The sequence below is a fragment of the Emys orbicularis genome, chromosome 1 (genome assembly GCF_028017835.1).
Source record: "Emys orbicularis isolate rEmyOrb1 chromosome 1, rEmyOrb1.hap1, whole genome shotgun sequence".
NCBI classification, from domain to species: domain Eukaryota; kingdom Metazoa; phylum Chordata; order Testudines; family Emydidae; genus Emys; species Emys orbicularis.
The window spans coordinates 259,636,645-259,650,864 of record NC_088683.1 but is presented as its reverse complement, the minus strand read 5'-3'; the positions used below and the strand labels follow the sequence as shown (position 1 = coordinate 259,650,864).

At 41.5% G+C, this 14,220-nt stretch overlaps 1 protein-coding gene across 1 annotated transcript in view; it reads left to right on the top strand.

The window, feature by feature from the left end:
* COL4A2 (collagen type IV alpha 2 chain) overlaps positions 1–14,220 on the top strand; it is a 217,670-nt gene that overhangs the window by 138,102 nt on the left and 65,348 nt on the right. Inside the window, exons 10-16 of the mRNA XM_065407451.1 lie at positions 375–416; positions 1,525–1,611; positions 2,737–2,781; positions 4,582–4,644; positions 5,469–5,513; positions 8,815–8,868; positions 9,522–9,582. Coding sequence (XP_065263523.1) covers positions 375–416; positions 1,525–1,611; positions 2,737–2,781; positions 4,582–4,644; positions 5,469–5,513; positions 8,815–8,868; positions 9,522–9,582 — 397 coding nt within the window. The remainder of the gene's footprint in view (positions 1–374; positions 417–1,524; positions 1,612–2,736; positions 2,782–4,581; positions 4,645–5,468; positions 5,514–8,814; positions 8,869–9,521; positions 9,583–14,220) is intronic.

Below are 14,220 nucleotides of genomic sequence, written 5' to 3'. Positions count from 1 at the left end.
ATAGTTCCAATACGCAGTGTACTTAGGTAATTTTATTTAACATGTAGTTCTATTAAAAAGCCCCCACAGATGCAGTGTGCAGTCTTTTCACATTGTTACTCAGAGAAAAGACAGACTTAATGCCTGTTAGAGGAAACACTGGAGCAGTGCTGTCAACATGAGGTTTTAATTACAGCCTTCTTTCTAAATGCTAAACCAAAATGACTTATTGAGTTAGAGCTAGACTGTTATGTGATCACAATTCTGCAGTGATGTCCTAAGAATCCCTACCCTGAAACACTCCTTTGGTTAAGTACTTCTGGAGCTCCTTTCATTTAAATCTATTCTGTAGAAGTATTGTATAATTATATTATGCTGACTTAATGTCTTTGCAGGGCAACAGGGGCCTGGGTTTTTTTGGAGAAAAAGGTGAAAAGGTAAAGGAAAACCAGTGAATTAGTATGGTTATAAGATAAATTGGTGATGCTTAACCTTTATAAAAGAGCTTGTTTAAATTACTGTCCAATATTATTTTGTGATGATATACTATAGTAAAAATTCATTCACTTTGAAAGTGATGATAAGACAATAGTAAATGTTGTAGCCAAATGGTCTTTTACATGTCTAGGGCCTGGCCTACACTGGGGGAGAGGAGGGGTGTCGATCTAAGTTACGCAACTTCAGCTATGTGAATAACGTAGCTGAAGTTGACGTACTTAGATCTACTTACCACGGTGTCTTCACTGCAGTAGGTCGACTGCTGACGCTCCCCCATCGACTCTACCTATACTTCTCGCTCCGGTGGAGTACCGGAGTCGATGGGAGAGCGCTCGTCGGTAGATTTATCACGTCTTTAGTAGACGCAATAAATCGACCCCCGCTGTATCGATCGCTCCGGAGGTAAGTGTAGACATGCCCTAGGTCTGACTGTGCTCTCATACCAGTACAAATCAGAAGAAACTATATTGAAATCAGTGGAGTTAGATCAGAGTGAAAGAAGAATCTTTACAGTTTGTTCTAGAAGTATGTAGTACAATGGAAAATATTGTCACCTCTTAGCTTAGTATGAATCTAATTCTTTTCTTGCCATAACCTTGTTTAGAGTATGTCTATACATATAGCACTGCAGTGGCACAGCTGTACCAATACAGCTGCGCCATTGTAGCGCATCTGGTGAAGACGTTCTATGCCGAACGGAGAGAGCTCTCCCGTTGGCATAAAAAAACCACCTCTGCAAGCAGCATAAGCTATGTTGGCGGGAGAAGGTGTGCACATGAACACTTAGGTCGGTGTAATTTATGTCACTCAGGGGGGTGGAATATTCACACCCCTGAGCAACATAAGTTTTGCCAACATAGGCTGTAGTGTAGACATAGCCTTAGACTTTTACAGCTAAACTTTTAGCTGGTGTAAGTCCAGGTAGCTCCGACTGGTTCCAACTTAGGATCTAGTCCTAAATTTTAGTAGCAAATTGGGCAATGCAGGTCTACAATTTAAAGAGTTATTTTAGCTGCTGCTAAACCTATTTCTGTGGTTTTCCTACAGGGTGAAAAAGGTCCACCGGGCCTTCCCGGGCTTCCATCTACGTTGGAGGTGAACCTTCCTCCGGACATAAACCTAGAAGGATACAAGGTAATTAAAAACATTGTGTAAAAGCATATGGGGTATCAGATAAATAAAGATAAGTACTTATTCAAGTGTTTGGGGGGGGGCAGGGGGAGGAATTGCAACATAATAGTGAATATTAGAAAAAAGAGAGAGAAAGCACCTGCAATAGATTACCATACAAACACATAGATAAATGCCTTTGCTACTCAAGATTGCCATTCCTTTTGGGATGAAAGACTTATGAGTATTAGAGATAAAATCACTCACAGTCATACTTACTATGTTTCCCTTGAAGTGCCTAGACAAACTTGTTCCTTTTCTTCAAGCAAACCCTAACTCTGTACTACTTAATGTCACTAATATTTTCTCATTTATGATCACAAAATTCTATATAGAAAGCATTCATATTGATGATTTGTCCAACAGTCGGTGATATTGTCGTGTTTTCACAGAAGCATACGGGTAAATATACTGAAGGAGAGAATTTGAGTTACTGTGATGAGCAAATGGCCTGCTCCTTGGAAGTAGCTCATCCATGCTGAGGACGGGTTTATAACAAGTGCTACATATCACATTCCCTGAAATGCCTTAGGAAACAAATTTATGTTGTTGGGAAAGAAAATGTGATGTCAAAATAATTTTCATCTCCCAGGGAAAAAAATAAAATAAAAGGAGGTGGAGGAGGCTGATCACAGTTCAAATAAGGCGAAGGAAGAGAGAAAATCTGAACTAAACTCATCTCTAGAGTGGATAGAGTTGGGAACATTTATATTTATTTGAGATATTTCTGTGGCACTCATAACCACAGAATCTGAGCGCCTCATAAACAAGTCTGAGTTAAGCCTTGTAATGTGAGTTAGGGGTACTTGCACATTTTTTCAATCTGAGCAGTATGGAGAAACATATCTCTTTTAGAAAACAAAATACATCAAAGCATCTCCCAACAAATTATCAAATAAAAAACACTAAAACTACTTATGACTCATGCATTTTATAAGACAAGTATATTCTTGATCAAAACTCAATAGTAATGGTTTTTCTCTTGGTAAATACCTGCTGTTTCATGTTACAAAACTTGATGTATTTGGGAAAGCACAATATCCTTGAATATTTATAATCTTTCCTCTTTTTTTTTTTTTTCATTGTTAGGGTGAAAAGGGAGTAAAAGGAGAAACAGGAGAACCTGGAACTCAAGTAAGTCAAGAAAACCAAAGACAAATAAGTCTAGCACTGTGGTTAATATTAGTACATTCTACCTTTGAAATGGTACGGAATAGAAATAAAACAATCTAACAGGATGTATCAGCTTTTCTCTTCATATCCCTTAGATGAGTCATGGCAGGCCATATCATGACAATATGTACTGATAAGGCCTCAGCTGGAGTATTGTGTCCAGTTCTGGGTGCCACACTTCAGAAAAGATGTGGACAAATCGGAGAAAGTCCATCGAGGAGCAACAAAAATGATTAAAGATCTAGAAAACATGACCTATGATGAAAGATTGAAAAAAAAATGGGTTTGTTTAGTCTGAGAAGAAAAGACTGAGCAGGGACATGATAACAGTTTTCAAGTACATAAAAGGTTGTTACAAGGAGGAGAGTAAAATTGTTCTCCTTAACCTCTGAGAATAGGACAAGAAGCAATGGGCTTAAAGTGCAGCAAGGGAGGTTGAAATTGAACATTAGGAAAAACTTCCTAATTGTCAGGGTGGTTAAGCACTGGAATAAATTTCCTAGGGGGGTTATGGAATATCTATCGCTGGAGATTTTTAAGAGCAGGTTAAACAAACACCTGTCAGGGATGGTCTAGTTATTACTTAGTCCTGCCTTGAGTGCAGGGGACTGGACTAGATGACCTATTGAGGTCCCTTCCAGGACTACGATTCTATGATTCTATTCTGTTTAGGATGGAACGCCCATTGCAATCAGTTTTATGGGCTAAGTAAAATGAGATCCTTTCTCACAACCGATTTTTGAATTTGAGGGTTAAATGTTACTATATCTGGTATAGATAGCGTTCCTTAAAATTCCATTAAATGGTTACATGTGGCAATTTTCTTGATCCCTTCCAGTCTGCCCTCCAGCCTGGGTATAGCATAGATACAGCTTTAGTTTCATTGGTTGATGAATTCAGTAGTCAAGTGGACAATAGTCAGGTGTGTTTGTCATTTCATTTAGAGCTGTCAGCAGTCTTTGACACCATAGACTGTGAGGTTTTGTTAACTCATCTGCAGAATCTGGACTAGCTGGATGGTTTTGCTCTTGGTTAGCTCCATTCCTACTTTCTGAGCAGTTGTAAAGAGTAGTTTTGAGCAATTAATCACTAGCCCAGAGGACCTCCCATAAGGGGGTTCCGTAAGGCTCTATTCTCTCAACCCTCCTGTTCAATTGGTATGTGACACCCCTGGGGGAGGTTGCAATTAGAGCTGTGTTGCCTTTAGTATACAGTCGATAATGTGCTCTATAAATCCTAATCTGCTTTCATACTAGTTTTACACAGGTATAATTTCATTGATTTCAGTAGAATTACTTTGGATTTATGCCTGTGTAGCAAAGTGAAGAATTTGTATCTCATTTTTATTAAGCTTGGATGGTGGAGTATCTGTGTTTTCTCAATATCTATTTGAAACTAGGATTTGGATGAGATCTGAGATGGCTAACTGGTTATAGAGTTAAAAACAATTGCTTTGGGTTTTCTTCAGAGTAGCAACTACAAAAGCAGTTGTTTTTTTAAAGGATATGGGGTGGTGGATTCATCTCTCTAAGGGCCTGATCCTAGCACTCTGATTATGCAAACAGACAAAACTCAGAAGAGATTTTAGCTCTTGTATGAACTACAGGTTCAGGTCTGATGTTTACACAGGCCATGGTGTTTTCACTTCTGCTTATTATCAGCCTCTGCATGCAGTGTAATGCTCTTCTCTTCATAGATACGTTCATATATACAGTCTGTAAACATAACGGTCTATGTAAGTTCATCTGCAATGTTTCCTAGGGCTCACCCGCATATTCAGCAGAAAAAGGAGAAGAAGGAATAATAGGTTTTCCAGGACAAAGGGTATGTTGTTCATTAAAGATGAAATTCACCCCAGGGCAGAGAGCCATCTAAAACCTGTGATATGGCTGTCAGACCAAGTCAGAGGTGAAGAAGCTATGTGTGGGAGTGGTTGTGCAACCTATCTGTGCCTAGTGGAACTGGAGAGGGAGAGGCCACCGAGGCAGGCAAAGGAAGAGGCCACTAGCCCCACACTCATGCATATGAAGTGACTAGGACCCCCTCCATATTGGGGTCTATAGCCAACACTGCAGCCTATGGCAACTATAAAAGTCTGTGCTGAAATCCTATGACCTGTTTGCTGGTTTTGAGGGTGGATTCCATTTCTCCATCCCCTTCTTATCCTCACAAAGCCAAATTAATGGGCAAGGGAATAGTGACTGTCACCCTTATTGTTTTTATTCATATACACCCCAATAGAAAACCTAAACCTGTTCGGGTGCAAGTATCTTGTAGCACCCAATTGGTGCTGCTCCATTTCATTTGTTCTCATAGTACAGCTTCTGAAATGAACAAATATGGTGGAAAGCATAGGCAACATAAATATTTCTAAAAACACTCAGAGATCATAACATTCTTATGGTGGTTTTACAATGTCTTGCTTTTAAAGTAAGAAAGAAAGAAAGAAAGAAAGAAAGAAAGAAATTAGCCAGTTCTGTTTGTACTGTGCATCTGCTTATTAGAAAATAAGTCTATGAATTCTTATTGTTATGGTCAGTTTTTTTAAAAAGTTCAAGTGCATTGCATACATTAGCTTAGAAGTGGCAAAGGTTAACAGATTTGTCAGGGTTTCACTTTATTCTGCAAATGATGTTGTACTTTCATAGGGATTACCTGGTATCAATGGCATCCCAGGAGCTGCCGGGGAAAAAGTGAGTATTTAGCACAAAAAACAGATTTTGTTTCTAGTACACTGCTTTTAACATATAGAACTGACATCTTCAGATTATGGAAAAATACATGTTTTATCCTGGAAAATGACAGAGCATAATACCAATACAGAGTTTATTCTAACTGATTCATTCTAATTTATTATTTACACAGTGCTATAAGTGTACACAGCACTATATAATGTATAACGTGTGCCAGACAAATAACGTGCCCTACACTACAGACATTAGAACTTTAAGTGGGCATAACAGTACATAAGAAATACATATTCAGTTAACATTTTACCAAATTACATCATAAAGAGCCAGTTTTGCACAGTATAAGTAATCCTTTAGAATATTCCATGCTTGACTTTTATATTTAGACTCACTAATTGAAAATCGAAGTGTATTCCACACATATTATAGGTATCAAATTCTGATCTTGGTTATACCTTGTAAATAAGATCAGAATATTGTCTGGACTCTCCAACTGCAATCAACTTGACTTTATGGACCAGGTGACTTCCTTGTTCTTTGGGGAATCCTAGTTATTTTAAAAGTGGGGGGTGGGGGGAATGGTCTGGTAATTAAAGCCTGTATTGCCATTTAGGAATATGTTTTCAGAGAGCTTTGGAAATGTTGTATTCACAGTTCCCATCATTGCTGACATGAGTTCTGTAATTTCTTTTACACCGTACTGAAATGTTTTGTCCTTTAGATAGTTTTCATCAGATGTTGTAGAGGTCTGTGATCCATGTGCCGTCTTGAATTTCTGAGCACAAACAAAAAGGAGACAGGGGAAAAACTGAGAAAAATCCTAGCTGATTCTCTATGTCCATAGAAACACGCAATAATGTCTAAAATAAAATTCTGTCATACCTGGAAGCTCTCGTGCTTTTTATTTGTGTGCAGAAAATGGCTGCTTCTATCAGTGTTAGAAACTGTGCCCATAAGATGTTCAAATAAGTCTATGGCTACAGGAATAAATGGTTTCTCTATGCTTCTTGATTATGCTAAGGAATTTGGCAGCAAGGAATACCAATCCTTGTGTGAAATCCACAGCTCTTAAGCTTCTATCAAAACGGCTAGGCTAGAAGAGAGAAAACTGTCAATAATATGTACATTAAGGGTTCTTTCCTTTCACTTAAGTAGGCTTGGTATCTGCACCCATGTCGGAATCATTTATTGACCCCTTTTATCCCTTTTTGAGTTTGAGTCCCGACAAAATTTTTAGTAAAGGGTACATTTATTTCAATGAGATGTAACTGGTAAATCATGACATCTGAAGGAGTAGGTTTCCCAATATGTTATTCACCAGCAAAAACATTTTTTTTAATTACGGTAATTGTTTGACTCCCTTGAGAGAAGGAAGAACTATAGCTCAGTCATTTCAGTGTACTTAAAGTAAGCAGTAGATAATTAGGAAACTCCTGGCTTCCTTTTTAGATCTACAGCTCCACCTAGCGTGAAAGAGATTTTACATCTATTGTATAACAGTTGTTAGTTTTCTGACCATGTTTGACATATATTTTCATTGTGAATAATATCTTTGATCCCTGGGGGTCAGTTTGTGGTATCTTGGAGAATGTTGTGGTGTATTGCAATGCTTTAAAACTGTGTAAATGTTTTCTGAAGCCAGTTATTGAAATATCTGATCTATTCAGGAGTTCACTGCACTCTTCAGTTTTACAGGCTGTATATAAAGGCTCAGATCCACAGCTAGTGTAAATTGCACAGCTCCACTCATGTCAGTGGATCCACACTGACCTATAGCAGCTGCGGTTCTGGCCACTATTTTAGTTTAATGCTTTAACTTTTTAGAATTTCTGTTTTCTGGAGTACGCCTGGACAGTGTATCTAGAATTCAGTTCTAGAACATGTTTTAAATAAAATATAATAGTCCTGATTTTTCTCTCCCTTACACTGAAATAAATCAGGAATAACTCCATGGAAGTCAATGGAAGTACACTGGTGTAAAACCAGTGCATGCGAGAGGAGATGTAAGCCTGGTATTTTCATATGCACCGCTCCATCAGCTGAAATGTACACTAATTGAATACGATATATTGCATCTGACACAAACTTCAGATTTAAGCCACTTCACACGTGTGCCAGAAGGCTGATATAGGCAAGCCCTGGAGGTGTCATTGTCTCAGTTAAAAGAATAAATCATTCAATTAATTAAAATGCTCTACAGCAGGGATCGGCAACCTTTGGTACGCAGCCCGTCAGAGAAATCCACGAGCGGGCCGGGACAGTTTGTTTACCTGCAGCGTCCGCAGGTTCAGCTGATCACAGCTCCCACTGGCCGCGTTTCACCATTCCAGGCCAATGGGGGCTGTGGGAAGCAGCGGCCAGCATATCCCTCGGCCCGCACCGTTTCCCGCAGCCCCCATTGGCCTGAAACAGTGAGCTACAGCCAGTGCTAGCTGCAATCGGCCGAACCTGTGGACACTGCAGGTAAACAAACCGTCTCAGCCCGCCAGCGGATTTGGTTGCTGATCCCTGCTCTATAGAGAGATGTTTATGTGATAAAACATTCTTACAGATATTGGTAGTTTAATTAGGTTATCTGCAACATTAGTGCATTTTGTATTGCAGTAGCACCTAGAGGCCCCAGCCCCAGGATGCTTGGTACTATATAAACACATAATAAAGGAACAATTCCTGCCCTCAAGAGCTCACAACCTAAGTAGAACTATTACTTTATTATAACAATGACATCTCTAGTGTAGCTCATTAGTATATTCTAGACAAGTTTCTCTAGCTGACTGACATCTGGGGGAAACCCAACTGTGCTGCAGAATAAAAGAGGCACTGTGTGTGTGCATTGTCTTCATGACACCATCTCCAAGGACTAGAGAGGATGGACCATTTGCCTTCTCCTTACCCTTCTTTCCATCAATCCAGAATGCAGGTTCCCATCTCAAGATCTTCTGAGAGCTCAACAGCTTCATTACCTGCTCATTCTGTATTCCTCCAACCAGGCTATGCGCCAGGGCTGCACCAAGGCTAGGATTTGACCCAATATGCAAAATATATAACAGAAAAAAACTGAAAGGTAGAACTAAATTATTAATGCCAAGAGTAAATCCTGAGAGTGACAAAATTCTCAGCTTTGCTGCATGGTTCACACACCTTAACTATGTTAGAGGAAACCACCATTCTCATGCTTTTAAAATGACTGCTGTAACAGATTAAAATAATGGCAACAAGCTGGCCTGCTGAAAAATCCTGTAACAAAATATCTTCATTCTTTGTCTGATTTAGAAAAGGGCAACCATTTTGATATATATTTCAGGGTTTTCAAGGATTTGATGGCATGCCAGGCAGCAGTGGTCCTAAAGGAATGAAGGTACTTCTTTACTTTCCTGCACTAAAAGTGAATTTAATTGGTCAGAATTAGTAAACCAGACATAATTTTGCTTATGTTGTGTCTGTTCATTGGAATAAAAATATAAATGTTTGTTGCCATAATTGACTAGGCAGTTGTCTGTGCTGCTTGGTTGTCTGTCAGTAACCAGATACTTCAGAGGAAGGTGTAAAAATTCACAAAATGTGCTTAACTGACACTGTATTATAGGGAGGGGAAAGAGGGTGAATATTTTCCTTGTCCCCAACTGATGAAGAGAGCGGATGAGTGGGAAAATATGGATGAATGAGGAAAAAGTAGAATGAGGATAACAAGTAGGAGAACCAGTGGAGAGGTGGTGTGAATGAAGAGAAATACAAGGCTTTTGCTGGCAACTTGGGGCCAGATGTTAAAGGTATTTAGTGCCTAGAAATGAAGAGTACTTATGCAGGTTAAGTGCCTAATTCCCATTGAAATCAAAATCATTGGGAGTTTGAACATTCTATTAGGTGCCTATCTGCTGCTAATGTGCCTAAATATTTTTGAAAATCTGGTCCTTTGTGCAACGGACCCACATGCTCAAATAGTCCCTCACCGCACAATGGCGCAGGCACACGCTGAGTATGTATCTGACGCTTCATTATCTATTTATACAGGGAGAGCAGGGTGAGAGAGGGTTTCAAGGACCACCTGTTTATACTCCGTTTGCAAGGAAAGGTATGTCTTCATTGCTCTGAATACTTGTGATGCTGATAGCTCATCCTTGTTTTTCCATCTTCCCCCACAGCAAAAGCATGAAATGCAGAGAACTCTGCTCCTTTAGTAAAGCGAGTCGGTATATGTGTTACTCATCTCAAACAATAGTGTACAAACTCCCTAATAGTGTAAAGTTATCTTATTTTCAGGGAAGTTACCTTAGTCCTGATCCCTCTTTGGCCTTGTCTTCACTCAGGAAAAAAGGTGTGTTCTTAGCTCGAGTTAGCTATCTCAAAGTGAAGTTAGTAGTTTTCGCACAGGTAAGCAGGCTGGGTTAAAGATGCTAGCCTAGTCTTTAATTCAACCTGCTAACTCACGTTAGCACTCCTTTTTTTCCCCTAGTGAAGACAAAGCCTTGAGATCTAAGAAAATGCCAACAAGTATTTTTGTGACATTTATATGCAGTAATGGACAATTTAACAAAAAAAATCACTGGTAACATGACAGGTGAGGTGAGCCACAGACTGATGTGAAATCAATATTTCGGACTGTTAAAATACAACTGATGGCTGTACTTGAAGACCAGCCAAAAGAAAGATTATTTTTTCCACAACCAGAGCTTTAAACTAAACATTCAGAAAGATTCCTGCAGTCTGGGCTCCTAAATGAGCTTAATCAAGAGCTTATCTACTGCGATGCATCCCAAGGGATCCCAGGGTTGTGGAGTACCTCGCTACTACCTGCCCTTAGCATGAGGAAGCCTTGTCTGTACCAGCCACGGGTCACCACCAGCCACAAGTAGCACAAGCACTTCCCTCGCAGCTCATGTGGGCTCCGCTGTCCCTCTGCAGGTTAGCGATAGGCACATTCCAACCTCCAAGTCCTCCACACAACTCACTGGAATACCCAGCACCTGATCCACTCACAGAACTGCAGATCTTCTGCTCCCTAAGGAACAGTACCCCACAGTTTACCAGTTATACTGTACAACACAGCTCCCCATAACTCACAGCACTTAGAGAAAGCAGTTATATGTTTATTTAACAAAGAATAGCGATTCATATGATAGCAAGCAGAAGTATTGGAAACAAAAGGTTACATCTAAAGTAAAGCCATAACATGCATACTAGAGCCAAACTTAACAAATAGGACATTATTATGTCATAAGAGCAAAAGTTCACCCAAAATCCTTCCAGCATATTACAGCCAGGCTGTGATCATCTGTTCATGAAACAAACCCACTATTAGCTTACTTGTAGGTGAAAAGATACTACGGTGTACCGTAAAAAACCCTGATATAATAAAACAGTCCTTTGATCTTTATTCATAAACTGGACATCCTCCTGCTGTGTATTCCTTCCTGTAGATTTTGTGACCTCTTGTTAAATTCTTAATCTTGATTAGTTGGTGGCTTAGTTTGTAGATAGGTTTCATTGTGATATATACAATACTTAATTGGTAGATAACCAGGCAGATAGGAATGTCTGAAAGGAACATGTTTCTCACCAGAGGCGATGTGTGTGTGTGTGTGTGTGTGTGTGTGTGTGTGTGTGTGTGTGTGTGTGTGTGTGTGTGTGTGTGTGTGTGTGTGTGTGTGTGTGTGTGTGTGTGTGTGGAAATGCAGGGTCATGTGCTCTCCCTGATTTCTGCCTTCCATTTTCAACAGTTTCTACACAGATGTTTTCAAACTGGGGGGAGAGGGGGCGTGTGAAGGGACATTGGGGGGGGGGAGCAACAATGCCAGGCGGCTCAGGCCAGCACCGCTGGTGGAGCTTGAGGAGGGACCACCACCTCCACCCCCTGACTCATCTCAGCGGCAGGGCTCGAGGGAGAAGTGCCACCTCCATCCCCAACTTACCTCAGCAGCGGGGCCAGGCTGGCGCCGCACAGTGTGACTCGGGGAAGGAGCGCCATCTCCACCCCCGACTCACCTCACAGGCTGGGTTGCCCACTTAGGGGAGTCAGGGGGTGGAGGTGGGACTCCCTCCCCAAACCGCCTGGCATAGCCACTCCCCCACCCCCCCGAACCTTCCTCTATGCCCCGCTAGCAGGATGTGCTCCACAGTTTGAAAACCTCTGTTCTAGATCCAGAGATGATGCATGGGGCGGTCACATGCCCCCCCAAACCTTTAAATTGTGCCCCCCACTATCAACAGTTACGCATCACCTCTGTCTCTCACTGTTATATTTGAACCCAGCAGAGAAGGAGATAGATAGAGACATAGGGAGCTGATAGAAACACAACTCTCTACTGTGCTCGCTTTATTTTTCTGGCAGCAAAACTGGAGCTAACACAAAAGTGAAGCTCTGCACTGCGGAGGCTTTGCACATATAAACATTTTTCCACGCTCCTTTAAAAAAAACCTTCCCAAATACATATACATTCTTGTTTACATGGTTAACATGAAACACTATATAACCTCTGTCATGAACATACAGCTAAGGGTAGCATAAAATCCCTCCTTTACCTGTAAAGGGTTAAGAAGCTCAAATAACCTGGTTGGCACCTGACGAAAAGGACCAATAAGGGGAGAAGATACTTTCAAATCTGTGGAGGGAGGTTTTTCATTTGTGCTTCTTTGTGCTCTCTTTGTTGTTCTCTCCGGGACAGAGAGGGACCAGGGCAGGAAAAATATATCTCCTAAAGCCATATCTGAAATAAGCATCTAAGATTACAAATTGTAAGTAATAGCAAGGAAATGCATTAGGTTATCTTTTGTTTTAGCTTGTGAATTGTCCCTATGCTAAGAGGGAGATTTATTCCGGTTTGTGTAACTTTAAGGTTTTGCCTAGAGGGGAATCCTCGGTGCTTTAAATCTTATTGCCCTGTAAAATTACCTTCCATCCTGATTTTACAGAGGTGCTTCTTTTACTTTTTTTCTTTATAATAAAATTCTGTTTTTGAGAACCTGATTGGTTTTTAGTGTCTGTGCTCACCTTGTTTACCTATTTGGTTGGTATATTATTCTCCCTCCTCCCCAGAAAGGGGTTGAAGGGGCTTGGAGGGATATTTTGGGGAAACGGGAACTCCAAGTGGTCCTTTTCCTGAATCTTTGTCTAACTCACTTGGTGGTGGCAGCATACCGTCCAAGGACAAGGAAGAATTTGTGCCTTGGGGAAGTTTTTAACCTAAGCTGGTAGAAATAAGCTTAGGGGATCTTTCATGCGGGCCCCCACATCTGTCCCTAGAGTTCAGAGTGGAGAGAGAACCCTGACAACCTCACTAAAAGTTGTAAGTGGACTACCCCAGACTCCCAAATTACAAGGAGTTATTCTGCCCTGGAATAGTAGCTCACTGAGTAAACAATTTATAAGTTCAGGCACAAAACCGTTTTTTGCGCTGTGATGGGCTGTACTGGGCCTTTTGAGGCCCCCTGCTGGAAGCCTTGTGGTCCTATCACACCCTGCCCCAGAAAAGGAACAGTAAAGGTGCGTCCTCCAGACCTGCCTTGAAAGGCTGTCTGTAAGCAGTCAATCAGATCTCAGCAGGCTCAGATGAAAGGAGATGCAAGGCCTGAGCAAGTCAGTTCCTGACTGGGACCAGAAGGATGAGGAAGGACTGGAAGGCTGTGAGACTCTCCAGGTGAGGAGGCCTGGAAGAGATCCTGCTCAAGCAGGGAACAGACAGAACTTCAGCCCTGAGGTAAGGGTGAAGAGGAAGCAGCAACATGGGAAGTGGTGCAGGGAATAGCAGCAGCAACTATTACAGGAAGCAGCACGTGACTGCTTTGTATTGGGTCCCTGGGTCAGGACCTGGAGTAGTGGGTGGGCCAGGGTCTCACCACCACCCACTGGCAGAGTGGCCAATGCCCCTAGAAGGGTAAAAGTTTCATTTAGAAGCCCAAGTGAAGGGCAGGACTTAAAGGGCACTGCTCTATAAACAGGGCAGGGATGGATTTAAAATTAGCCCAGAAGGGGCTGAGAACTGAGCCCAGACACAGGGCTGCTGACATTACCAAGGGCACAAGGACAGGCCCAGTTGGACCTTTTACCCCAGAAGGGGTTTGTTAGTTCATGCATTTGACTGTGTGACTTGGCCGGAGGGCTGAGCCACTGAAGACCCGCCTGACGAGGACAGCAGCCAACAGGGGGCACTGTGAGAAGAAAGAGTGCAGGTTTGCACCCAGCCGACAGGAGGCACTCATGAGAGGTGAGTGCACACCATCACATGCACCTGTTTGGGATAACATAGGTATGGTGGTGCAGCGGTGTCCTGAACAACAGGAACAGTTGGTAGTGAGGAATCAAGTGGATCTTGTAACAAAATTTCTCCCAGTAAGTCATTGAAAGTATGACTTGTAAGAGAAGGAGGTTCAATTGGAGGAACAGAAAGTCCTACTGGAACATCCCTGGACTTCAATACTTGTTGAGACTGCAACTGGTCCATATGTCATTTCCACAATATACCATCAGATAGTTTTGCCACAAACAAAAAAGGTCCTATGCATTTTACAATTCCTCAAGTACCCATTTCGCTCCACAACGATAGTTGCGAATCCACAAAGTCTCCAACTTGAAAAGAACGATGACTTGTCTCATGTCATCATTCAATTTGCATAGCTTGGTATTTATCTGCACATGAGGCAACATCAAGACACAGCAGGTCCCAACAAGTACACAAAGATTGCTTCAAGAAAAGAGTTACAGGTGACTCCTGGG